A 27,596-nucleotide genomic window follows, 5' to 3' on the forward strand; every position below is an offset into this window, starting at 1 on the left:
AACTATTTATACTGCCATTTACTGATTTAAGGGTGTATGAATAAATCAATCAATCCAGTGTGCTTCATGCTGAAGCCAACTAGACAAGAATGTAGATAGAGATCTAATCTTTTGTGCAGTGGAGGTAAATATATTGAGAAGTAAACCCAAAAGCAGGTGCAGCTTTTGTGTACAATAAATATAAAGATTATTTTTATGTCATGGCACTGAATCTCATCAGCATGTCAACACTTTAAATCACTTTTATGTTTGGACAGCTACAATTTTACAACTATCTGCAACTTCCTTGCTAAGTTAGTAAGCAATCTGTGCATACTACCATTAAAAATCAAATATGTATTAATTCAAACAGATTAAACTGGCTATGACTGCAACTCTACAACTTTAATCTTTATGTTTATTCTCATCTATAAAACATTTGACAATAGTATATCGTCTGAATTAGTGCTAAAGCAAAAAGCAGTCACATAAATCAAATTTTTAAACATGCTATTATGTTTTGATTTCTTAAAGAATCAAAGAGGAAAACGCATATTTACTGAACATCTCTCCACAAATATGGATAGAAACTTCCATAAGTACTGTAAACAACACAAAAAATTCCTTCCTTTCATCTCATTTTTAGAAAGTATAAAGTAATTGATGTGGTAAACGTTAAATAAAGAATACACATTATATTCATTTTAATTATCCTGCTACAATTATGCTTTGCAAGCGAAAATAATCGGTGTAAAAACACTTTACCTGTCGTTCCAGACCTGTTCCGCCATGTTGTTTATGGGTAACGAAGGAGCCGTGTTATCTATCGCGCATTTTGATTGGCCAATAAACCGGAAGCACGTTTTCAGAAATGGCTGACAATAACAAGGTGGACCATGTGGATGATGAAATGTTTGATGAAGACGACGAAATGGAAGATATCGAAGAGGAAGGGGAGGATGAAGAAGGTGAAGAAATGGGTGAAGAATCAGGGGAACCTAAAGTTTATCTTCCTGGAGACCCGATAGCCGAAGGGGAGGAGTTGGTGTTCGATGAATCTGCCTATGTTATGTATCATCAAGCTCAAACTGGTAATGTTTATAAATTTTAAAGCGATTATGAAAGTAGAGAGTCTAATATATATACAACTAAGTATTGATGTTTAAGTTTTATGCATATGTTTCATGCATACGTATCACGCAATGTGTGTGCATAATCGTTAAAGCCTAACTTAGGAAAATCACTATATTTAGCTATATAGCTTAATTTACCTATATAGCTTTATTTACCTATATAATATATCTTTATTAAGCTATTTTAGAATAAGATTCTGTTTTATTAAAAGCAGACAAAAAGTCGCATGAAAATTATGGCTGATATTTTTTTAAAGGTTTGCAATTGATAAAAAGAACCTAGGGCATAGATAACAAGAGGCCCGTGGGCCACATCGCTCACCTGAGCACTGTGGCTAGGAAAAAGTAGAAATTGGTTTATTATTGAAAAGTTTAAATCCAAAAGTAAACCTTTGAACTGTTATGGTTTTGCTATTCATGAGAAGATGATTTTTAAAGAATTTTCCTATATATTTCTATGTAAAACTTTGGTCAGCCATTGTGGCCCCGCCCTACCCCCGGGGGTCATGATTTGAACAAGCTTGAATCACAACTACCTGAGGATGCTTCCATATAAATATGATCAATTATGGCTTTGTTATTCTTGAGAAGAAGATTTTTAAGAATGTTCCTATATCATGTACATATATTTCTATGTAAAACTTTGGTCGGCCATTGTGGCCCCGCCCTTCCCCCAGGGGTCATGATTTGAAAAAACTTGAATCGCCACTACCTGAGGATGCTTCCATATAAATATGATCAATTATGGCATTGTTATTCTTGAGAAGAAGATTTTTAAAGAATATTCCTATATAATGTAAAACTTTTGCCATTGTGGCCCCGTAAATGATTTGAACAAAGAATTGACACTATTATATTCCATATAAATATGATCAATCATGGCTTTGTTATTTTTGAGAAGAAGATTTTTAAAGAATTTTCCTATATATTTCTATGTAAAACTTTGGTCGGCCATTGTGGCCCCGCCCTACCCCCGGGGGTCATGATTTGAACAAACTTGAATCTACACTACCTGAGGATGTGTCCCCATAAGTTTCATCTTTCCTGGCACAGTGGTTCTTGAGAAGAAGATTTTTAAAACATACCACCAAATTTTCATTAATTCCCAATTATCTCCCCTTGGATGAGGGCATGGCCCTTCATTTGAATAACCTTGAATCCTCTTTACCTAAGGATGCTTTGTGGCAAGTTTGGTTGAAATTGTTTGATGAAGAAGTCAAAAATGTGAAAAGTTTACAGACAGACGGACAGACAGACAGACAGACGGACGCCGGACAAAATGTGATCAGAAAAGCTCACTTGAGCCTTCGGCTCAGGTGAGCTAATAAAAACATTGCCTCTTTTAAACACTTTTTAGCCCAAAAATGCATCTCTATTGTTTGGATAGCTGTCCCTCACTGGAAGTGCGATGAGGCATGACTAAGTGTGATTGCCTTGCATTGTGCTGAATTATTAGCAATCAATTATCTTGTTGACCAAAACTGCTTTTCTTTGTTAAAGTAGCTGCTTAATCGCAGATGAACTGTTATACATAGCCCCAAAACTTTTAGAAAAGGAGAAAATGTTTACCCCCCGCAAAATTTTAAAGCTGTCTGTGCAATCGTGTATATCTTTCTTACAGAGGGACATTAGAATCTACTACTCCACATATATATACAACCCAAGGTATTCGGGGAAGTTCAAGGTCACTGGAAGAAAAATTTCATAAGTTCGTGTCCGGTCCATATCTTTGCTTATGTTTAGGTTCTCATTTCACACAAAGATTGCCCATGACCCAAGGGTGTGTCATGACCTTGACCCAATGTCATTTGAGAAAGTTCAAGGTCACTGGAAGTGTTTAATACATATCTTTTATAGATAAACTTGGTAGGTTCTCATTTTACACAAAGATGCCCATAACCCAAGGATGTGTCTATATACCTTGACCCAAGGTCATTTGGGAAATATAAGGTCACTGGAAGAAAATTATTTATATTCCCTGTCCAGCATATTTTTTTATAGATAAACTTGGTAGGTTCTCATTTTACACAAAGATTGCCCATTAAAAGTGTGTCATGACCTTGACCCAAGGTCATTTGGGAAAGTTCAAGGTCACTGGAAGAAAATTATTTATATTCCCTGTCCGGGCCATATTTTTTTTAAAAACTTGGTAGGTTCTCATTTCACACAAAGATTGCCCATGACCCAAGGGTGTGTCATGACCTTGACCCAAGGTCATTTGGAGAAAAGGTCACTGGTAGAAAAATTTGCCTCTTTCCATATCTTTTTATGCATAAACTTGGTAGGTTCTCATTTCTTGCCCATGACCCAAGGGTGTGTCATGACCTTGACCCAAGGTCATTTGGGGAAGTTCAAGGTCACTGGTAGAAAAATTTCAGAATTTGTGTCCGGTCCAGTGTCTTTCTTATGCATAAACTTGGTAGGTTCTCATTTCACACAAAGATTGCCCATGACCCAAGGGTGTGTCATGACCTTGACCCAAGGTCATTTGGGGAAGTTCAAGGTGACTGGTGTCTGGTCCATATCTTTCTTATGGATAAACTTGGTAGGTTCTCATTTCACTGAAAGATTGCCCATGACCCAAGGGTGTGTCATGACCTTGACCCAGGTTATTTGGGGAAGTTCAAGGTCACTGGAATAAGAATTTCATTATTTGTTTTTGATACATATCTTTATTATGGAAAAACTGACTTCTGAAAAACCCAGCGGGGGGAGTTTGGACAGTTCTAGTTAAAAGTGGGTTTTTGGTGAATTGTTTTCAGTCCATTTCAAAGTTGAAAACTTGCCTCATTATGCGACTTTTTTGTCTGCTTTTCATAAAACAGAAATTTACTCGGAAATAGCTAAATAAAGCTATTTTATATAGGTAAATAAAGCTATATAGGTAGATTTAGCTATATAGCTAAATATAGTGATTTTCCTAGACCTGGTAACTAGCAAAGTACTTTCATTGGTTTTATACCCATGATACTGTTGAACAGAAACATATATACAAAATTTAGACTGCCTTTATAAAAAAAAAATAATTTATATAATTATATGCATCTTGTCTTAATCAATATATGAATCTTGTCTTTTATATAAAATTATATACAATGTAATTAGTAATTGCTGAAATACTATTTTGCATGTTCATGTTTTAGGGGCACCCTGCTTGAGTTTTGACATTCTACCAGACACACTTGGTGACAAGAGAGAGGAATTTCCACTTACCTGTTATGGAGTTTGTGGAACACAAAGTGCAAAGGGACAGCAAAATCATGTCATTGTTTTAAAAATGAGTAACTTAAATCGTACCTCAAAACCCAAATCTGATGAAAATGAGGAGGAGAGCGATTCTGAGAGTGATGAGGATGAGGACAGCAAACCCGAGTTAGACACAGCTCTAGTTAAACACACAGGATGTATCAACAGAATCCGGGTATGTTAGGTCAAATCTAAAATGAGAGAAAAAAACACTATATTCAATAGCTATAAAAATTGAACAATATGTGGTGAGATTCCTATGTGCCTTTATGAATATTGTGTAATTTTTTTAAAAATTATTTATTGTTGCACATTGTTCAAGATCTCAATTTTCTTGGGTATCTTCAACAAAGAAAGTATACAACATTAATGAATATTGCTGTAAAATTACATTTGAGACTTTCTCTGATGTTATTTTGTCCGAAGAACCTCAAAATTCTGATCAATCCATTAAAATTGAGAAAGTTAATTTATTCTCTCATTAAGGCTACAAGCTTAGGAGATAAGAAAATAGCAGCAACATGGTCTGAGAAAGGGAAGGTACACATCTGGGATCTGACACGCCCCCTGAATGCCGTGAACGACTCCAACATCATGTCCACTTATGTTAGGAATGAGGAGTCACCTCCACCAATATTCACATTTAAAGGACATCAAGTGGAGGGATTTGCTCTAGACTGGTCACCAACAACACCAGGTAAAGCATTAATTATAAGGTTCCTTGAAAAACATTGAACTATTCATGTTATTAACATTCACAACCATCTAGTTTTAAAATGTATTAAGTAAACTTTTACCTAAATCCTTATAAATTTCAGATTTACAAACACTTCTTTTACTGCTCAAAGAGTAGGTGCAAAATGTACATGTATGTCAATCATTTTGAAGGCAATGTTTCTAGATTTCTTATAGATGTTTAACAGATCTTTAAAAAATCTTACTACTGTACTATATTGTTTATTAAATTAACAAGACATGGCTCTTTTGACTAGGTCGTCTGGCAACTGGAGACTGCAACAAAAATATTCATCTCTGGACGTTGAAGGATGGAGGAACCTGGCATGTTGACCAGCGTCCATACAATGCCCACACTTCCTCTGTAGAGGACATACAGTGGTCACCAAATGAAGCCAATGTAAATATCAAAAAGAGCTAGGGTTATTTTATGCATATCAGGCCCCGTACAATGATCAGCTAATTGACTAACACTCGATGTCACATTTCAGACACGATATATAAAGTAGAGACTTAGGTTCTCATCAATTATTACCCTTTAGCATGATAAGTTTGGTGTGTTAAATATTCTGAAACCTCTGCATGTTCTTGTTAAAATTTTATAAAACTGATTTGCCATAGAATAGCGGTAGTGTATATGAGTGTTTGCAATGTACATTGTATTTTAAACAATTTTCTAGGTGTTTGCCTCCTGTTCTGTGGATAGAACTATCAGGATTTGGGACATGCGGGCTGCCCCATCTAAGGCTTGTATGATCACGGCCACAGAGGCCCACGACAGGGATATCAATGTCATTCACTGGAACAGGAAGGACCCCTTCATAGCCTCGGGGGGAGACGATGGGGTCATCAAGATCTGGGATCTCAGGCAGTTCCAGGTCAGTCACTAAGTACTCGGTAACAATAAACAAAGGAGATGGGTGAACATGACGAGAGATAAGCCCATAGCGCGACAAACATGATGGTGAAAAATTAAATCTCAATTTTATCAAAATTTTCCTTAATAATTCATCTAACATTAAAGTATATTTTATGTAAAATCTCGACAACTTGCACAAATCTCATGAAAATTGAAGTTATTTGCCTATGAAATATTATACACACACGAAAGAGGACAAAACGAGTCATTTTTTCACACTATAACACTATTTTTCGTTATGAGTGGGTCTTTTCTCCATTTTTTTGAAAGGTAATCCTCAAAGTTTGCATTAAAACATATATATTTTGGTTTCCAAAATTATGGAGCAATGACCCACTATACTTTAAAAATATAAGTTTATGACATAACTTTTGTATCTTTTCGAGAAATACTTGAAGTCCCTTAAGTCAATGGTCATATCACAAACAAGATTTGAATGCCACATTTCATCAGGACTTGTGTAGCGTAGTGGTTAGCGTGCTAGTCTCAATAGAGAATGCATCTCAGGATTTTTATTACCAGGGTTCGAACCCAATGGATACCACATTAATTTTTTTTTTTATATAAAAGAATAAATGTTAACGAAAAATTTTCCTCAAAACTTTTTGTTTCTGATGATTTCATTAAAATCAATAATGAGAACTTTACTCTAAATACTAAATTCACAATTTGAATATGATTTTTATATATCTGAAGCTATTGGGCTTTCTGCACGCTAAGTTCACCCATCTCCTTAATCTCGTTCTCTTGAACTCAGACTGAGAGAAGTCCTAGGATTCAATAAGATATAAAGGGTAAAATAAGGATAGGTGGTTTGGACTTCCAAATTATTTTAACATATCCATGGTTCTTGAGATATCAGTGTTTGAGAGGCCAAAGTAAAACTATATATTAACAAAAATTCAGAGCAATTAAAATTCTATAAATCTATTTTACAGAAAGGAAAACCGGCAGCCACCTTTAAGCACCACACGGCTCCCATTACCTCTATTGAGTGGAATCCTAATGACAATTCTGTGTTTGCGGCCTCCGGCTCAGATGATCAGATCTCCATCTGGGACTTAGCTGTGGAAAAAGACAATAGTGAACCCAGCTCTAATAGTGGGGAGGATCCAAATGTTCCTCCTCAGTTACTATTTATACACCAGGGACAGACTGACATTAAGGAGCTTCACTGGCACCCCCAGTTACCGGGGGTTGTTATCAGCACCGCTCACAGTGGATTCAATGTGTTTAGAACTATCAGTGTCTGAAAACTCAATACTAGCTCTGCTTCACTCTGAAAGCTTCATCTTTGTTGTCCATTGTTAAGTTTTGTCAATTCTTTTTTAAAAGCAAGTTCCCTTTTATCATAATTTTGAAAATGTGCCATTGTTCTACTCTTAGTCAAATAATTTTTCTTGTAGATGGCTAAATTCTGAACAGAAAAGAACAAAGAATATTAAACCAGTATGTTTCATGAACATGGTATAATTTGTGTGCAACGTTTTAATGATGCCTAGATGAAAGCATTTACATATGCATGTAGAATTATATGTATATAATAGGGATACCGAAGAAGACAAACTTTTAGCAACACCTTATTTTTGCAAATTAAATGTACATACCTGGTACATGTACTTGGTATTTATTAGCCAAATAAAGTTTTTGAAATTGTTGTATGTAATCTATAATTACACAAATAATTATACAAAATTAATATACACAAGAATGAAATTTTTGCAAGCAGCAGATTTTGCAAAAATTCAAGTTCCCATGAAGTATTAATAGATTTACGGTATCAATCAAAGTATTACTTGGGCCATGTTTTTATTACTTTGTAAAAATAATAAAAATTTTACGATGTGATTTACATTCAGATATACTTTGGTAATGAATGACTTCATTTAATGTAAGGCTAAACAGCAATAAATCTCTCATGTTCAATTCACCACTGTATATTAAGAGCACTGGCTATCTTCTCTACTCCATGATATTGTGTGTGAAGCATGGCTCTAGCTTTGTCCGAGTCCATTCCACCTAACCAGTCATCATAGATTTCTCTCACTCCGTTCCACAAGTCAGGTTGTACACACGGCACAGAGTTATAACTCTCCTTCACTTTCTCTAACAGTTCCGCATTAGTCTGACCCTCAGCGGGCCGGATCTGACCCCCGCCATTTACACATCCTGAGGGACAGGCCATGATCTCCACAAAGTCATAGGTCATTTTGCCTCGCTTTATTTTCTGGACAATGTTTTGGATGTTCCTGAAGCCATACGCGAGAGCCATTCTGAGAGGTTTCTTACCCTCAATCTCGACAATAACTTCCTGAAAATCCTGATTCCTGCAGAAAAAAGAAACATTGCAATAAAAAGATGAATAAATAAAGCATTTTCGTAACGAAATTTCAAAAACACACTGTGTCTTTTCTTTTTATCAACATGAGTTTTTTTTTCTGTGTGTCTGTTATTACATGTAAGTAATATGAAGTAACATGGAAGTACATGTATAGTAAACTTTTTCTTCCAGCTGCAGAAAGCTCACCTTTAATAGTCCTTGATTCTGGTTTAATTACAATTCCTAGAAATTTTATGTATGTATAGAAAAGGAAACATGCAGTTTTATATATAGTTTGGTATAATCTCTGCCAGTACTCTGTACACTTACCTTAGTGTTTTGTACTGGAGGGCCTCCACTGAGGTTCTTTACACTTACCTGAGTGTTTTGTACAGGAGGGCCTCCACTGAGGTTCTTTACACTTACCTGAGTGTTTTGTACTGGAGGGCCTCCACTGAGGTTCTTTACACTTACCTGAGTGTTTTGTACTGGAGGGCCTCCACTGAGGTTCCGTGGATCTGAGACACAGCGTACCTCATCACATGTTCCAGATAACCCCCAGATCCTCCCCCTATATGACTCACCAAGCCTCCATCTGGACTCGCTAATCCAGTCATTCTGAAATTCAAAGGAATGGAAAATTATCATATCAGTTTTCTTAGCTTCTGGTGTTTTTTTTTTTAAATATGCTTGTGCTATAAAGTTCTTAAATTGATACATTATACATGTATAAGATATACACCAGTAATTAATTTAACAAAGCATATCAATATCATAGTTTTGATTTCCAAAAATAAAATTAATGCTGGAAGAAACTTGATCATTTTAATGCAAAAAAAACAAAAACAAAAAAAAACACAGGAGTGCATCGTTTTCCACCGAGTGTCATTTTTTCATGGGACTATAATTTATTAGCCAGTCAAATGATACTATACATTATCCTCATTATGTATTGTCCTTGTTTAATTAAGTTAGCGTCAATTTCCTGTAAGTGTTGACTTTCCTACACAATGATCATGAATTATTGATGAATGTGGAGAAATGAAATACATGTATATTAATTTTCAGCCATATCAAAAAAACAGAAAATTCAGTTTTGAAATACAACCCAATATTGCAATCTGATATCACTATCATGAATTTTTCATCCGATTAAGATCAATTAAATGAATCATGGCAATTTCGGAAAAAAATGAGTATAAAGAACACGAGACATTTTTTTTTTTTTTTTATTATTGATGTGATTTTATTATTTATGTGTATTTCATCAATTAAAGCCTACTAATTGCTGTGGATCAGACCTGCTAACAATGAATTATTCAGGAAGTATGGAGTACATTGACTTGGGTTTTTAGCTCACCTGAGCCAAAGGCTCAAGTGAGCTTTTCTGATCACATTTTGTCCGTCGTCCGTCCGTCCGTCTAGCTGTCCGTCTGTCTGTCCGTCTGTAAACTTTTCACATTTTCGACTTCTCAAGAACCACTGGGCCAATTTTGACCAAACTTGGTACAAAGCATCCTTGGGTAAAGGGGAATTTAAATTGTTAAAATGAAGGGACATATCCCCTCGCAAGGGGAGATAATCAAGTTTTAAAAGACAAAAATAGGGTGGGGTCATTAAAAAATCTTCTTCTCAAGAACCACTGGGCCAGTAAAGCTGAAACTTATGTGGAAGCATCCTGGGGTAGTGTAGATTCTAAATTGTTCAAATCATGACCCCCAGGGGAAGGGCGGGGCCACAATGGGGAATCAAAGTTTTATATAGAAATATATAGGAAAAATCTTTGAAAATCTTCTTCTCAAGAACCACTGGGCCAGAAAAGCTGAAACTTATGTGGAAGCATCCTGGTATAAAGTAGATTCTAAATTGTTCAAATAATGACCCCCGGGGGATGGGTGGGGCCACAATGGGGAATCAAAGTTTTATACAGAAATATATAGGAAAAATCTTTGAAAATCTTCTTCTCAAGAACCACTGGGCCAGAAAAGCTGAAACTTATGTGGAAGCATCCTGGTATAGTGTAGATTCTAAATTGTTCAAATCATGACCCCCAGGGGAAGGGCGGGGCCACAATGGGGTATCAAAGTTTTACATAGAAATATATAGGAAAAATCTTTGAAAATCTTCTTCTCAAGAACCACTGGGCCAGTAAAGCTGAAACTTATGTGGAAGCATCCTGGTATAATGTAGATTCTAAATGTTCAAATAATGACACCCGGGGGAAGGGCGGGGCCACAATGGGGAATAAAAGTTTTATATAGAAATATATCGGAAAAATCTTTGAAAATTTTCTTCTCAAGAACCACTGGGCCAGAAAAAGTGAAGCTTATGTGGAAGCATTCTGGGGTAGTGTAAATTCTAAATTGTAGGAATCATGACCCCCGGGGGAAGGGCGGGGCCATTATAGGGAATCAAAGTTTTACATAGAAATATATAGGAAAAATCTTTGAAAATCTTCCTCTCAGGAACCACTGGGCCAAAAAAGCTGAAACATGTGCCCATAGAAGGATCATGGGGTAGTGTAGATTTCAAAATGTCTAAATTATGATCAGTGGGGTAGGGTGGGGATGCATTATGTATAACAAGGGTGAAATCTGATAAAGAACAGAATGGTCAAAGCTTCTCAGGTGAGCGATGTGGCCCATGGGCCTCTTGTTTTTTAACACACATCTCCAAAACAGTTTGGACGAGGTTTTTATATGTGTAATGCACCCCCCCCCAAGAAAACTGATTAATGAGCCAAATTCATTAGAAGTAAACACAACTAGAAAACTGACCAGTCAGCAAGGGCCCCGCCATGGGTTAGAATTAAAAGGGTGCAGCTTACAGAATGATTAATAAATGTATGAAGAATAAGCAACAGCAACTGTATTCTTAAAATTTCAAGATAATTCCTGAATATTCAAAAACCTGAAAATAATATCCTTGTATTTACATTAGGCAGTAAAGAACAAGTTAACAATGAATGTATATTTAAACAATTATGAAGCTTGTGTTATATAAAATGCCAGCCTTCAATGAATGCAAATATCATGAAGGCTTGACCTTAACTTCAAACAAACAGCAGTTGCAGACAAAGGTTTTCATTAATCTTAAAGTGACAGATAAAGAAAAGCCTACAAAATTTTCTGCAGCAGGCTAGATAATTAATCCCAAGGGATTAATTGTACCTCTCTCATCATTTTCTTCTAAATTTACAATCAGAATTTTTTCAGTATTAATGATAGAAGGGGGTTTTTTATACAACTACATTAAAAATTAATAATATTCTTGAATTAATATATTTTAAAAAAAAGTGAAAAAAGTGAAAAAAAGTAAATCAAAAAATCTTCTTTCATCTATTTCTTTTTTTTAGAATTCAATGAAATCATAACTATCAAACAAAAATAAATAATAAAAATTTATATTTAAATACACATTTCAGAGTGTTCATAGCATTCCAAATTGATTTAACTTCAAAACAAACTTCATTTGCAGACAGAGGTGGTAATTAATCTCAATGTGACAGATAAAGATAATGCTCTGGATTTTCTTCAGGAGGAAAGCTAATTAATCCCAAGGGACTCCTAGCAGCATTCAGTTTTACAATGGGAACATCTTCAGCAGTTATCTCTCTTTGCCAATGCATTCTTATATAAAGTTAAGGAATCTACCCCACCACCCCAGCTCCAAACCATGAGACATAGAGAACCAAACTTAGCATCAAAATATGTATTTCTGCCTACTGAACTACCGTACCAAATTTGTACTTGATTGGGCAACCATAAAAAAAGTTGCCCGTCATTCTTATGCATAGTTAAGGAATCTACCCCACCACCCCAGCTCCAAACCATGGGACATAGAGAACCAAACTTCGCATCAAAATATGTATTTCTGCCTACTGAACTACCATACCAAATTTGAACTTGATTGGGCAACCATAAAAAAAGTTATTAGAAAAAAACAGAAAATTTGTGGATGGAAGAGTGACAGACGGACAGACAGCTAGACAGACGGACGGACAGAGTGATTACTATAGGGCACCCGCAAATCCTTGCGGGGCCCTAATAAAAAAGATGTGTTTGTGAAACACCAAGCCCCTGATGGTAAAACAATTCCAGAGTGGGACGTTGACTGAAGTGGTATACACTTACCCTTGATAGAGTAATAGTTATAGGCTAGTTTAAAGTTGACAACAGACAGACAGGACAAAGACAAAATATACCTCCAGGATCTTTCAATCCAGGGCATAAAATAAAATTCATAATTTTTGATGGGTTGAAATACATGGAAGTGTTAGGTAAAAGGAGCCCCTGCTGGCTATCAGTACCTCCCCTTACAATGAGAATGATGTGTCCCCTTCCACTTCACCCAGAGAGATATTCTCTTTCTCCAACATTTTCTCCACTTCTCCTACAAATTAAATGTGCAATAAATGTTTAGACTTCTGTAACTCTCATAAAATATCATGAGATTATCATTCTGCCAAAAATTCATCAACAATTACAATTTAAGTTAAGTAAGACTTGTTCAAGACACTTGAAGACAGCTTATTATAACAATGTCCAGAGGAGCTTTCACCAGTACAGAAGTGCCTATAGAGCTCACCTGAGGTGATCACACAATCTACATCCCTCGTCTGGTAGACATCGCTGTAAAAATCCTGTCTGGAGGCCTCCAGCTTCTTATCATAACAAGGCATCACTGTCACATGATAGATCTGGCTGGGGACCAAACCGTGCTTACTGGCGAAATAGTCCTTGACTAGTGACCCCATGATCTGCTGGGGGGACTTTGTGGTACTTATATACGGCAGAATGTAGGAACCATGTGTCTTCTCAGCATAACAGATCCATCCTAAAATGCACAAATTTTCTGCATTAATCTTAAATTTAAGCTCTAAGGCATTCATCTGGATTAATTTTTTTTATTTTTAAAGCTCATTTTACAAATAGATGATCTTATCCTTAATCACTATCAGTATGTAAAAACCATTAAATCAATTTTCAATTATATGACAATCATCTAACTCCTGGCAGAATATAAGGGGAGTAACTCTGCCTAAATGCTCTGCTGCAAAATTAATATGCTCCAGTTCAAGTAAATTTCCTAATAATCAGTTAACAGTACTGAACTGTTTACCAGGACAAGCAGAAGCCAACATGGGGAGGGACGTCTTGTTGGTTTCTGCCTCATAATAGCGCTGGACAAATTCCCGGCAACTCTCGAGTAAGCTGAAATTCCTAGAAAAGGTGGTATCAAATACATGATGTACACCTAATAAAAGAAAAGAAGAAAACTTTATGTAGCTCATTCATATCTGTAAATGTATCCCAGTACAGAGAATCAGAACAAATTCCATCATGCAAGCACTGAATTAACGATTACCCAGCTTTTTGAAGAACCCTGCCAGTTTTTGATGAGCAGCTTCTTGTGACAGCTGGTATTTTGTTGCTAGGGATGCTCTTGACTGAGGTGATATTGAAACAACAACTACTCTCTGTTTGTCTAATTCCCCTGACTGTCAATAAAGACAAATATTTTCAACAGTTAAATTACATATTACCTATGGTATAATTTTGCATTTTAAGTGGATCTTCTTCATACTACACAGAATGGATATCAATGTCATTAAAGAAAAACAAACCCTTTACTTTAGTTTGCATGTCTTTATATGACTTTTTATTATGATCCTATTTTCAATTTTACATTGTGAGTAAGCTAGCTATCAGAGGCCTGTTCAACAGAATGAGTGCTCTCCAAACATTTCTATTGGAGGTATAAGAAATTTTGGCAAGTGCCCCCGAACGTTAGCTCTGTTGAACAGGCCTCTGTGTATTATTTTACCTTTACCTGCTGAAGCCTGAGATTTTCCTGTAGAACATCATTTTAGTTTTACATTTTGAGGAGTAAGCTACCTGTACATATCTTTACTGTCCATACCTGCTGAAGCCTGAGATTTTCCTGTAGAACATTGTACAGTTCCTCTTGACTCTGCTGTGTAATGAGGACACTCTCTGCTGATGTGATACACCCACTACAAGCCAGACAATCATTCAGTGTAATCCGCGCTTTCTGCAGCTTCTTCTCTTCTCCACTCTAAAAGAAATTCTATTTTCAAATTGCAGATCTTGTATAAATATAAGTATTTTACATATATTATGATATGTATGTTACAAGAAATACCGTAATTTCGAGATTATAGGTCGATGGGGTATATAGGTCGAAAGGCTCATTTTCAGCCTTAATTTTTGAAAAATCCTAAGATAGGACGAACTTACTATATAGGACGAGGCTTTGTTTCCCGTTTTCTAAAGATTCTTACGCAGATACAACGTATCAGAACAGGTAAACCCCTAAAATTACCGAGGTTATTCGTGACATGAACGTATCAAGAAAATAAACACGTATTTTAATGAGTATAGCATTTAAATAAAGTTTTTTAAAAAAATGTAGTTAAAACTTCTTTTAATTGTGTTACTTCTTATTTTTCTCCAACTTGCCTGTTCAATGCCGCCATAGTTTCACACTGTTGTTAAATCAGATGCATAAATAACACGTAAATATGTTATTATTTTACAGCTATAGTTCGGGAAATACTCGAGACCAAAGAATAGTAATTCCGATTTCAGAACAACTTGGACACATTCCTAATAAATTTTATTTAGACATTATTTACCGGTGGATGACAATTACTTCGATGTCCGCCATTTTTATTTTTCTTCTCCAGGGATTTGCTAAAACACGCAAATGACCATTGAATGTATATATCAAGCAACAGTAAAGAATTGAAATCATATTAACACTCTATAGTTTAATTTATAAATTTAATTGAGAGTACATTCACAATTTGACTGTCAACATGAATTTCATGGCTTTGTTTGTTCAATGATGTGTAACACTAATACCCTATAATGGCACGTGGGTTTCTTAATCATGCCCCGCAGGCATTTAAACTATACACAGGGGTTTATGCAAGCTATTCCCACTTTTTGAAAATCAGGTAGAAAAAGGTGAAATTTCACGTGGGAGTAGGTGGAATTTTTGTGTAAACCAGAAGTCTCTGTCGAGACTGAAGCTCTACTGGTTTGAACTTATAGCAAAGGAAAAGAAAAGTAAAGAAAAGCAGCTGGGATTTGAAATTTTACAACAGCAATAAATAGAATAATGATCGTTGATAAAGTCTCTTTATGTTCTTAGTGTAGTCTACTTGTGTGCCAAGTTATGCTGAAATCAGACCAAAACTGTAGGAGGAGTAGCATTTTGAAACAATTTTACAGTCATTTCTATTTTTAGTAACCATGGCAACACCGTTCATCAAAATTAAAATTAAAATTCGATACACAGAATTATGTATCTTAGTGTATTCTACTTAGTGTGCCAAGTTATACTGAAATCAGACCAAAACTGTAGGAGGAGTAGCATTTTGAAACAATTTTACAGATATTTCTATTTTTAGTAACCACGGCAACACCGTTCATCGAAATCAAAAACCAATATACAGAATTATGTATCTTAGTGTATTCTACTTGTGTGCCAAGTTATACTGAAATCAGACCAAAACTGTAGGAGGAGTAGCATTTTGAAAGAATTTCACAGAAATTTCTATTTTTAGTAACCACGGCAACACCGTTCATCGAAATCAAAAACCGATAGACAGAATTATGTATCTTAGTGTAGTCTACTTGTGTGCCAAGTTATACTGAAATCAGACCAAAACTGTAGGAGGAGTAGCATTTTGAAAGAATTTCACAGAAATTTCTATTTTTAGTAACCACGGCAACACCGTTCATCGAAATCAAAAACCGATACACAGATTTATGTATCTTAGTGTAGTCTACTTGTGTGCCAAGTTATACTGAAATCAGACCAAAACTGTAGGAGGAGTAGCATTTTGAAAGAATTTCACAGAAATTTCTATTTTTAGTAACCACGGCAACACCGTTCATCGAAATCAAAAACCGATACACAGATTTATGTATCTTAGTGTAGTCTACTTGTGTGCCAAGTTATACTGAAATCAGACCAAAACTGTAGGAGGAGTAGCATTTTGAAAGAATTTCACAGAAATTTCTATTTTTAGTAACCACGGCAACACCGTTCATCAAAATCAAAAACCGATAAACAGAACTATGTATCTTAGTGTAGTCTACTTGTGTGCCAAGTTATACTGAAATCAGACCAAAACTGTAGGAGGAGTAGCATTTTGAAAGAATTTCACAGAAATTTCTATTTTTAGTAACCACGGCAACACCGTTCATCGAAATCAAAAACCAATATACAGAATTATGTATCTTAGTGTAGTCTACTTGTGTGCCAAGTTATATTGAAATTAGACCAAAACTGTAGGAGGAGTAGCATTTTGAAAAATTGTTTACAGACAGACGGACAGACAGACAGACAGACGGACGGACGGACGGACGCCGGACGCATTACTATCGCATAAGCTCTTCTGGTCTCTGACCAGTAGAGCTAACAAAATATTAGCTGAATAAACATGTCATTACTGTGAAAACAGTAATTATTTAACCTCTGGGAGTAGAGGACAGGTAAATTTGCTATCTTGAATTATAAAATCTGGCTTTTTACTACTATTTCAATGAGAAATTAGACTTTTTCAAATAAAAATAATTTTTTTTTTTTTTTTTTTAATCTGACTTTTTACTTCTATTTCAATGAGAAATAAGACTTTTTCAAATAAAAATATTTTTCATAATAATTTTACACATTCAAAAATTAAAGTATATATTTCAGTGAATTTAAGTATATTTTAAATATTTTCTTGATAAATATATTTATTTTCTGTCTTAAAATGTACAAAATAGTGGTAAAATAGAGGTAAATCTGAGATGGGATGTAATTAGTCTAATTACTGTAAAAACCAATTAACTAATCAAAACATCTATTGTTATTTGCAAGTGGGAATAGGTGGAATTGGGATTTTTAAAAAGTGGGAATAGCTAGAAGACACCTACACAGGTGTTATAACACCTTTGCGTACACAGTGTAAATCCCTTTACCTGTCAGACAGTTAAAAATTCTGTTAGAAGCCAATCTTTGTATCGGTATATTCAAGATAAGTTCGTTTGACCGGTATTACAATTAATTAAAATTAAAAAAACACGGTAATGACTAGCGACTTTTTTTTGGTAATTAAATTTAGGAATTGAATGGCAACAAATTATTTCACTCACTTTACATTTAAATAAAGATAAGACAATAAAAAATATTTAATATACTATTTCAATTTATTGCTACTAATAAATAGTAAAAACACTACAGTTGTGATCGTGAAAAATTTCCGTATTTTAAATTTTGATACGGTTGCGGTTTTACTTTTAGTACACGATCGCGACTTCCTAACTTCACAAGATGGATACCGCATGATGTTAATGGACAATACGTTGAGGAATTATTTAATAGATGAAGCAATGTTGTTTTCCTTTGTCATCAACGGATAATTAATGGAATTTATTTTGTAAGAAAGCTATAGAATAAATATTTTATTGTTTACCGGGGCATTAATTTTTTTGCGAAAAATAATCAAAAAAGTTACGAAAGTGGCACAAATTTGCTTTGAAATTGACGTAAATTTTACTGATTAGGGGGCATTTTTCGTAAACTTGAGCCTTAAATAGGTCGAATTCTGTATATTGGGCAACCCCAGCGGTTTTGAGAAAAAAAGTATCGACCTATATTCCGTAAATTACGGTATCTACTGGTACAACTTTTACTATATTCTTTTTCTCATATATATGTCTCAAAACCATTTACAGTACTGTCGTTATCTGAATCATATGATTGAAATTGTGCAATTATAGGTAGAAAGTTTCATTCGTCATGAAAATTAATGGTTGCATATGGGTTTTAAGACTGACAAAAAGTAAAAACTATCAACTAAAAAGTTTGTTTACCTCCGCTACTTCCATATAAGAACCATCATCCTCTATTCTTATTTTAGCTACTTTTCCTGGCTTTCTGTCAATCTTAACTGGCTTGACACACTCCTTCAAAATAAGCAAATTTTAAAACAATATTTAAGCATGCACAGTGAGTTACTGACAGGATAAATTTAAAACAAGTGAAATATGTTTAATTTTTAAGATAGCGAAATAGTCTTGCAAGGACATCATTCACAGCTATCATCTTTCCTATCTGGATACAATGAACTAATCTATCAGACAGTTGCAGAATTATTTTTTTTCATTGAAACTTGTGATTAATATTAAATACGGGTACCAGAACTACATGTATCAGTGTGACAAAATGAACTAATCTATCAAAAGTTGCAGATTTTTCCTTTCTTTGAAAATTACAGTAAAACTCGGTTATAGCGAAGTCTTCGGGACCTGTGAATTTAATTCGCTATATCCATAATTCGTTATATCCGTATAACGAATTCGTATAACCATTATAGCGAATTTGCAATATGCGTGTTTTCCTTCAGGTTTTACTACCAAATATATTAGGGAAGCAAATATAACAAAACATATCTTTGATAACTAAGGTTTTATTATGAAATGAACTTTATATACAAATGCTAAAAGGAAATCAAGTCAGTTCAATTTATCAATTTTTTTTATAATCTTGGAAAGTTCGTTATAAAAGATGTAAATTTCATCATATTTAACCTCAACGGGACTCAAAATCAGTTCGCTATATCCGTAAATTCGTTGTATCAGAGTTCGTTATAACTGTAAATTTTTACAAAGATTTGTTAACAATTTTGCTGGGGACCCAGGAAAACTTCGCTTTATCCGTGAATTCGCTATATCCGTGTTTGTACTAAACGAGTTTTACTGTATCATCTACATTAGTATGAAACTTCTAGTGTTCATGCATTTCTCCATACATATATGTAATCATGAAAAAAGGTGAAAAAGCAGTCTAAGAATGATAAATCACAACCAGGCCCCATGACCATAAACTGAGAATAAACTTAAGTCAGAATTTTAAATCAATATAACTTTTGAGAGAAAAAAAAGATAATGAAACTAATTTTGCATCATTTGTTGGAATCTGAATATAGACGAATTTCACATTCCTAAGAGTTATCTCCCGTTGTCAGCGTAACGCTCATTTTTCCCACTTTGTCCTTTGTAAGTTACTTGTTAATATTTTTTATCTTCAAATGTTATCACACAATTTCGATCTGTACCTGTATTGCCAGAATATGGGGCAACATGAAAAACGTAATGAACATATTCATACAGATTTTATTTCTGAGATCATACTGACCCATAAAGTTGGTAAGGTTATTGAGGGAAAACAGTGTCTTACGCCGGTTGACCCAGATTGACCCCGCAAAAGGGAATAACTTTTGTAAATATGAGAGTCGTCTATTATACATAATAGGTTTAGCTAAGTTTTGTAAAACTGTTCTTAAAACATTTAATACCTGAACTTCCTACGATGTAAACTTTTTTTTTATTTTTGTACAGGGTTAGGGTTAGGGTTAGGGGGTTAGGGTTAGGGTTATCCATCAGTACTGTCCATATCAAAGATCTTTTTCTTGTTCATCATGTTAACTGTTCACATTTTTACTTGTTCAATTGTTAAATTCTTGTTGTACTAACATACCCCATGTGGGGGCTTTAGTGAAATAAAAAGTTTCAAGTTTCAAAGTTTCATAACTGCAAAATTTTAAGTACATATTTTATATAAAACCAAGTTATTCAGAATCAAAATTTTAACTTAAGTCTTTTCTCTTTTCTCATTTCATGGTCATGGGGCCAGGCCACGTATTAATTATCGTCTATAACAAACAAGGCCAGCTTATCAACCCTTCCCAATGAGGTCGGGTTCGGAATTCTCCGAAGTAGCTAGCCTAAAACACTACACCGTGAGAATACTACGTATTTCAAATCCTTGCAAATATGAAAGGGGCTAATTTTGTAATTGTAAAGTGCATAAACATGTAAGAAATTCATATAGAATACATAGAATTCCCTTAACAACCTGTGAAGGAGTGATAAAGTCATTTAAATCCGTTAACTGCAGTGCCCCACTGAAGTTGGAAGCCATCTTAATTCTTTAGCCAATCAAATTACACTTCGCTAAGAGCTGGGTAAAACTAGGAATAAGTTAAATCAGATCATCGTTGAAATAATTATTGACAATACATGAAAAGTCCTATTAATTATTTCGTATAAGCTTTGATTAAATTTAGTTTTGATCTTTGTATTTATCTCATTTTCTTTCCTTCATCTGAAAATATTTTACAAACAAGACCGGAACGGTTCAGAAAATACTAACCTGAATCCTACATCCGCTGTAAACATTTGCAAGCATGTCGAAGATGTTCATGATGTTGTGACTTTTTTACTGCATTAAACAACGAAAATGAGTGGACAGAAGGGCAACAACGACCCTGTCATACTGGCGACAGCAGGATACGACCACACTATACGGTTCTGGCAGGCACACACAGGAATATGTTACAGAACTGTCCAGCACCCTGACTCTGTATCCTGAAAAAAAATATGTAAATTTAGGTTAATCTCTAAATTATTTTATTGTATTGCTTTATGTTTTGTCAATGTCTCTGGCTTTATCTTTTGAATGAACTTAGTTTAAAAAAAAACTACATAAAGAATTGAATTAATTGCCTTAACATGATGCAGCAAGTGAATGCTTTGGAAATCACTCCTGACAAGCAGATGATAGCAGCTGCAGGTAAAACTTGATTTATATGTATTTTTCTTTTGTATTCTAATTTTGAATTCAGTTTACAATTTGACAAAATAATATTCCCTAGCCTTTATTAATTTAAAGATTTAGTTTCCCAATTAAAAAAATTTTAGTCAGTCATACATATGTACAGTATGTGTAATATGCAGATGTATTTTTTCTTTTTATCATATTTTATTTTATTCTTTCAGGATATCAACACATACGAATGTACGACCTGAACTCTGATAATCCTAACCCTGTTGTAAACTATGACGGTATCCAGAAAAACGTCACCAGTGTCGGCTTCCATGAGGAGGGAAAATGGATGTACACTGGCGGAGAGGACAACACGGTCCGCATCTGGGATCTCAGGTTAAAAATAACTTATACAAATGATTTAGATTTAGCAAATTATTCTACGGAATTTTAATAGTTTTCAACTGTTAATTCAAAGAACATGCATCAGTATTTGATATATGCCTGTGTTTTTCAGAACAAGGAGTTTGCAGTGTCAAAGAATATTTCAGGCCAATGCTCCAGTAAATTGTGTGTGTTTACATCCCAACCAGGTTTGTTAAATTCATTTTGTAAGCCTTAAATTTTTATTAAGAATTCGAAGAGAATTTTATTCCTGGTGATGATTCTGTTCACATCATAATGAGTCTTATGTTTGATAAAGACAAAATTTTCATCACTATGTTTTTCTTTTCGTGTATTTTTTTAAGGGAGAAATATTTGTTGGAGATCAGAATGGCAAAATACACATCTGGGATCTGAAGACAGATAGCAGTGAAAATTTGGTAAATGATGTTTAATAGATATAATTTTATTCATAATAATACAAACAAGTTTACAGTGTAGTTGATTTGCTTTGCTTTCTTATCATGCCTTACCTGGCCGTAAATTTCGGTTACAAGGAAGTTATGGGGATATTGAATTTTGTGCACTCAATTTTATACAGGTATATAAGATAATTAAGAGACACGGTGAAAAGTCCTTTATGAGATTTCTAAAATATTCCTAATATAAATCAACATTTCCTTCTAAAGAGAGTTTTTTAAAACCTAGTTCTACTGGACATGTAGCAGCAGTACCTACTGCTTAAGTATCACTGACTGTCTTGACAATTTTTTCAGACTCCAGAAAAGGATGCTTCCATTCAATCCATCAGTATAGACCCAATGGGAACAATGATGTCAGCCATTAACAATAAGGTAAGGGAGAGAAATCACTTATTGCTTAACAAAGACCCCTCAATTATTTTATTCATTTCAGGAGTAAAAAATCTCTTAAAAACATTATTTAAAATTTTAATGTGCACCTTGGCAGTTGGCACCACAAATTGTTGAATAAATGCACCATTTTTCACTTCAGTGGGACTGGTGCAAGCCATTCTGAGGCAGTTTTGTTTTACAGTGTATGTGTTTGTTAGATAATATGTTTAGTTATTAAGACTGTGTCACATTTAACAGGGAATGTGCTATATATGGACTCTGTCTGGAGGAAGGGGGACAGATCCAGTTAAAGTTCACTTAAAAAATAACTTTGAAGCTCACTCTAAGTATGGAATTAAATGCCTGTTCAGTCCAGATTCAACGTAAGTATATGCACTAGGTTAATTAATGTGGGGAAACTCTGAAAAGGGACAAATATTATATATCTGTAACAAAGGCTTGGTATCTGCTGGGAATTTTGTGTTGTGATTTACTGTGACATTATGAACTGTATCACAATGTTGAATTGCAATACTTTAAATATTATACATATTAAAATTACTTTTTATTAACATCCATCTATAAGCAGAGTATACTGTAAAAGCACAAATATTCGTGGGGGATTAAATTTCGTTTATTTCGTTGTTTACAATATTCAACGAAATTAAATCCCACACGAAATTTTATTTGACTATACACTGAATAGGGTTACTTTCAAAACAACGAAATTAAATGCCCACAAAACTATTTTTGAAGACAAAACAACGAAATTTTATGCCCACGAAAATTTGTGCTTCTACAGTATTTAACTTTTATAAATATCTTTCAACAACAAAAAATTCAGGTTGATTTCACAACAGTTTTGCAAAGAAATGCAATTATACAACAGCAATCTTACTCTTCCCATGGCATGATGAAGAATATTTACGACAGCTTTAATTTCATATTTTACACTAGAAATCCCAAATCCAAGCATTTTCCTAGTACATTGTACATGGCTAAAAAAACATAGCATTTTTTGTCAACAAATCACAATATACCAGATTATTGATAATATTTGGCAGCCCTTACTCTGACCCATATTTTGATTATCTCCTTTAAACATATTTTCCAAAATGTCTAAAAACATAAAATATTTGTGAAAAGTACATGAAAAACCTTTATTGAATGAATAAGAAAATCAATCATTATGGGGAATAGACATCCATTACTACAGCTCTAAAGAATGCTCTTTTTAAAAAAAAATACACTGGTAAATATTTTACACTGTTTTGTAATGGAGAGATGTGACTTCTGATTGGATAATTTCTAGGCTACTGGCCACCACATCTGCTGACCAGACCTGTAAGATCTGGAGGACAGCTGACCACACACTAATGACAGAACTCAAGGAGAACACTCAGAGATGGGTGTGGGACTGTGCCTTCAGTGGGGACTCACAGTACATCATAACAGGTGAGAACTACAAACTGAGTAACACTCAGAGATGGATGTGGGACTGTGCCTTCAGTGGGGACTCACAATATATAATAACAGGTGAGTAATAGAAAATGAATACACTCATAGAGCTAAGAAATACTTAGAGAGCTGAGTAACTTTCAGAGATTGGTGTGGGACTGTGTTTTTAGCAGGGACTCACAGTACATCATAACAGGTGAGTTCTACAAATTGAGTAACACTCAGAGACTGAGTAACACTTGGAGATGGGTGTGGGACTGTGACTTTAGCGGGGACTCACAGTACATCATAAGAGGTCAGTTCTACAAACTGATTAGCACTCAGAGCTGAGTAACACTCAGAAAGGTGAGTAACACTCAGAGAGGTGAGTAACACTCAGACATGGGTTTGGGACTGTGCCTTTAGTGGGGACTCTACATCATAACAGGTGAGTTCTACAAACTGAGTAATGCTCAGAGAGCTAAGTAACACTCAAAGAGCTGAGTAACACTCAGAGATGGGTGTGGGACTGTGACTTTAGCGGGGACTCACAGTACATCATAACAGGTGAGTTCTACAAACTGAGTAACACTCAGAGATGGGTAACACTCAGAGAGCTGAGTAACACTCAGAAAGGTGAGTAACACTCAGAGAGGTGAGTAACACTCACGGAGGGAAGCAACACTCGGAGATGGGTGTGGGACTGTGCCTTTAGGGTGGACTCATATCATATCAGATAAATCTTACAAAATGAGTAACAGAGAGATAGTGTGGGATTGGAAAGTTGGAAAAAGCATGTGATTTTTAGCTCTACTGGTCAGAGACCAGAAGAGCTTATGCGATGCATAATGATGTAAGCGTCCAACTGTATCCGTATTTTTTTGTCTGTCTGTCTGTCTGTCTGTAAACAATTTTTCAAAATGCTACTCCTATTAGAGTTTTGGTCCGATTTCAATATAACTTGGCACACAAGTAGACTACACTAAGATACATAATTTGGTGCATCGGTTTTTGATTTCGATGAACGGCGTTGCCATGGTTACTAAAAATAGAAATTTCTGTGAACTTCTTTCAAAATGCTACTCCTCTTACAATTTTGGTCCGATTTCAATATAACTTGCAACACAAGTAGACTACACTAAGATACATAATTCTGTGCATCGGTTTTTGATTTTGATGAACGGTGTTGCCATGGTTACTAAAAATAGAAATTTCTGTGAACTTCTTTCAAAATGCTACTCCTCTTGCAGTTTTGGTCCGATTTCAATATAACTTGGCACACAAGTACTACACTAAGATACATAATTCTGTGCATCGGTTTTTGATTTCGATGAACGGTGTTGCCATGGTTACTAAAAATAGAAATTTCTGTGAACTTCTTTCAAAATGCTACTCCTCTTACAATTTTGGTCCGATTTCAATATAACTTGGCACACAAGTAGACTACACTAAGATACATAATTTTGTGCATCGGTTTTTGATTTCGATGAACGGTGTTACCATGGTTACTAAAAATAGAAATTTCTGTGAACTTCTTTCAAAATGCTACTCCTCTTACAGTTTTGGTCCGATTTCAATATAACTTGGCACACAAGTAGACTACACTAAGATACATAATTCTGTGCATCGGTTTTTGATTTTGATGAACGGTGTTGCCATGGTTACTAAAAATAGAAATTTCTGTGAACTTCTTTCAAAATGCTACTCCTCAGACAGTTTTGGTCCATTTCAATATAACTTGGCACACAAGTAGACTACACTAAGATACATAATTCTGTGCATCGGTTTTTGATTTTGATGAACGGTGTTGCCATGGTTACTAAAAATAGAAATTTCTGTGAACTTCTTTCAAAATGCTACTCCTCTTACAGTTTTGTGTGGGATTTCAATATAACTTGGCACACAAGTAGACTACACTAAGATACATAATTCTGTGCATCGGTTTTTGATTTTGATGAACGGTGTTGCCATGGTTACTAAAAATAGAAATTTCTGTGAACTTCTTTCAAAATGCTACTCCTCTTACAGTTTTGGTCCGATTTCAATATAACTTGGCACACAAGTAGACTACACTAAGATACATAATTCTGTGCATCGGTTTTTGATTTCGATGAACGGTGTTGCCATGGTTACTAATAATAGAAATTTCTGTGAAATTTTATTTTAAATACTACTTGTCCACCAGTTTTGTTCTGATTTCAATATAATGTGGCACACAAGTAGACTACACTAAGATACATAATTCTGTGCATCGGTTTTTGATTTCGAGGACCGGTGTTGCCATGGTTACTAAAAATAGAAATTTCTGTGAAATTTTATTTTAAATACTACTCGTCCACCAGTTTTGTTCTGATTTCAATATAATGTGGCACACAAGTAGACTACACTAAGATACATAATTCTTGGCATCGGTTTTTGATTTTGATGAACGGTGTTGCCATGGTTGCGAAAAATAGAAATTTATGTGAAATTCTTTCAAATGCTACTCCTCCTTTAGTTTTGGTCCGATTTTAATATAACTTGGCACACAAGTAGTAGGGATGGGTATCGCTAAAAATTTCGTATCGCGATATATCACGATTTTTTCCCATAATATCATGATAAAATCGTGATATTTTTAAAAGCAGTTTTTACAATGATTTTATATGAAAAGTCATTATTTTTTGAAAAAAAATGTATGAAAAACAAAATTTTATTTTTTGAAATATTTATGTATATAAAATCCACTATGTTTGGACGATAAGATGCCGTTATTTTCACGTTTTACAACATTTTTATACTTTCTGCAATTGTAATTTGAAAAGATTAAACAAATAAATGAATAATTTCTGGACTTTATAATATGTACTTAAATAAAATTTAGGTCTCCGTATTGGAAAGATCACGCAACAAAAAATCGCGATATACTGGTATACCGATAAAATCGCACATCCCTAACAAGTAGACTACACTAAGATACATAATTCTGTGCATCAGTTTTTATTTTGTTGAGTGTCAAGGATCATTTTTCTATTGATTCCTGTTTAAAATATAATCAACATTAAAACCAAATATTGTTTCTTGTATGGAAGTTATACAATTAGTTTGCGAACTTTTTGATCACCCCTCGTATATCAGTACTTTTGGCTGAAAAGTGAAATTAAGTGCTTCTACATTAATGTTGATAAACCTGATGTTGCATTAACTGAACAACTCTTGTAAATATGTTGATTAACCTTCTTAATATATATAACCAGAGTATTTTTTTCTGTTTTATATTAAGCTTCCTCAGACAACATGGCTCGCCTGTGGTCGGTGGAGTCGGGGGATGTGAAGAAGGAATACAGCGGTCATCAGAAGGCAGTGGTCTGTCTGGCCTTCAGGGACGAGTTCGTACAATAACAGGGAGAAACTGTTTATGTTACAGGACAGTACCATACTGAAGACTGTGTTGTAAGGAGTGTGTTACCTGGACATATGCAAGGATTTATAGATCCTTTATGAAGTGTACAAGGACAAGACTTGTGTCAAACTAGTTATTGATTGTTGAATGAATTTTGTTGAAATATTTACATGAAATATTATGGATGGTATATTGTTATATGAAATACAAATAAACTTGAAAGTGACTGTTTTTGTTAATAATACTCATTTTAAATTGCGAGTTCTTTACTCCTCCAAGGCACCTGATCCCACCCCTGGAATTCAATCAGGATATACCATACTTCACACTTGAAAACAATATATTGCATCGCAGTTTTGTTTAAGAAATTATACTATGTTCTTTGAATGTTTGTATGGGGGCGAAAATTTCCCTGTATATAGTATTGCATGGTCTCTTCTTATGTTTGTATATTTGTTTGTCAAATTTTCATGTGAACAAACAGAAACAAGAAATCTAAACAACAGCAGTGCAAAGGTTACAAGTAATCAGGGGATGCCTTTTGTTTGATAAAGATGAGTCTGCCATTCCATAAATTAGT

General features: G+C 34.6%; 3 protein-coding genes across 3 annotated transcripts; 2 read left to right on the forward strand and 1 right to left on the reverse strand.

The window, feature by feature from the left end:
• The first annotated feature begins 821 nt into the window (after positions 1 to 821).
• LOC134281078 (glutamate-rich WD repeat-containing protein 1-like) lies at positions 822 to 7,940 on the forward strand. Its single transcript, XM_062763541.1, has 6 exons — positions 822 to 1,070; positions 4,256 to 4,533; positions 4,845 to 5,055; positions 5,351 to 5,493; positions 5,774 to 5,971; positions 6,951 to 7,940. Exons 1-6 carry the CDS (start codon positions 851 to 853, stop codon positions 7,263 to 7,265), a joined length of 1,365 nt encoding a protein of 454 aa, XP_062619525.1. The 5' UTR covers positions 822 to 850; the 3' UTR covers positions 7,266 to 7,940.
• Positions 7,938 to 20,341, reverse strand: LOC134281077 (cytosolic Fe-S cluster assembly factor narfl-like). Its single transcript, XM_062763539.1, has 9 exons — positions 20,270 to 20,341; positions 18,226 to 18,318; positions 14,255 to 14,410; positions 13,700 to 13,832; positions 13,454 to 13,588; positions 12,920 to 13,168; positions 12,652 to 12,724; positions 8,807 to 8,950; positions 7,938 to 8,339 (listed from the first exon to the last, which is right to left on the reverse strand). The coding sequence occupies exons 1-9, from the start codon at positions 20,333 to 20,335 to the stop codon at positions 7,940 to 7,942; spliced, it is 1,449 nt and encodes a 482-aa protein (XP_062619523.1). The 5' UTR covers positions 20,336 to 20,341; the 3' UTR covers positions 7,938 to 7,939.
• A 213-nt stretch (positions 20,342 to 20,554) lies between these two features.
• LOC134281080 (target of rapamycin complex subunit lst8-like) lies at positions 20,555 to 27,243 on the forward strand. Its single transcript, XM_062763543.1, has 9 exons — positions 20,555 to 20,776; positions 20,935 to 20,986; positions 21,193 to 21,355; positions 21,477 to 21,552; positions 21,709 to 21,783; positions 22,120 to 22,197; positions 22,456 to 22,580; positions 23,510 to 23,652; positions 26,897 to 27,243. The coding sequence occupies exons 1-9, from the start codon at positions 20,654 to 20,656 to the stop codon at positions 27,013 to 27,015; spliced, it is 954 nt and encodes a 317-aa protein (XP_062619527.1). The 5' UTR covers positions 20,555 to 20,653; the 3' UTR covers positions 27,016 to 27,243.
• The last annotated feature ends 353 nt before the right edge of the window (positions 27,244 to 27,596 follow it).

The sequence above is a fragment of the Saccostrea cucullata genome, unplaced genomic scaffold (genome assembly GCF_032062105.1).
Source record: "Saccostrea cucullata isolate Sc308-1 unplaced genomic scaffold, CSIRO_AGI_Scuc_v1 ctg621, whole genome shotgun sequence".
NCBI classification, from domain to species: domain Eukaryota; kingdom Metazoa; phylum Mollusca; class Bivalvia; order Ostreida; family Ostreidae; genus Saccostrea; species Saccostrea cuccullata.

Coding starts and splice junctions, on each gene's coding strand:
- LOC134281078 (XM_062763541.1), top strand. CDS start 851: ATGGCTGACAATAACAAGGTGGACCATGTGGATGATGAAATGTTTGAT. Junction 5,056..5,350: donor CTGGTCACCAACAACACCAG/GTAAAGCATTAA, acceptor TCTTTTGACTAG/GTCGTCTGGCAACTGGAGAC. Junction 5,494..5,773: donor GGTCACCAAATGAAGCCAAT/GTAAATATCAAA, acceptor ACAATTTTCTAG/GTGTTTGCCTCCTGTTCTGT.
- LOC134281077 (XM_062763539.1), bottom strand. CDS start 20,335: ATGGCTTCCAACTTCAGTGGGGCACTGCAGTTAACGGATTTAAATGAC. Junction 13,589..13,699: donor AGGGTTCTTCAAAAAGCTGG/GTAATCGTTAAT, acceptor TTCTTTTATTAG/GTGTACATCATGTATTTGAT. Junction 12,725..12,919: donor AGATTGTGTGATCACCTCAG/GTGAGCTCTATA, acceptor TTTAATTTGTAG/GAGAAGTGGAGAAAATGTTG.
- LOC134281080 (XM_062763543.1), top strand. CDS start 20,654: ATGAGTGGACAGAAGGGCAACAACGACCCTGTCATACTGGCGACAGCA. Junction 21,356..21,476: donor GTCCGCATCTGGGATCTCAG/GTTAAAAATAAC, acceptor TGTGTTTTTCAG/AACAAGGAGTTTGCAGTGTC. Junction 22,198..22,455: donor TGTCAGCCATTAACAATAAG/GTAAGGGAGAGA, acceptor CACATTTAACAG/GGAATGTGCTATATATGGAC.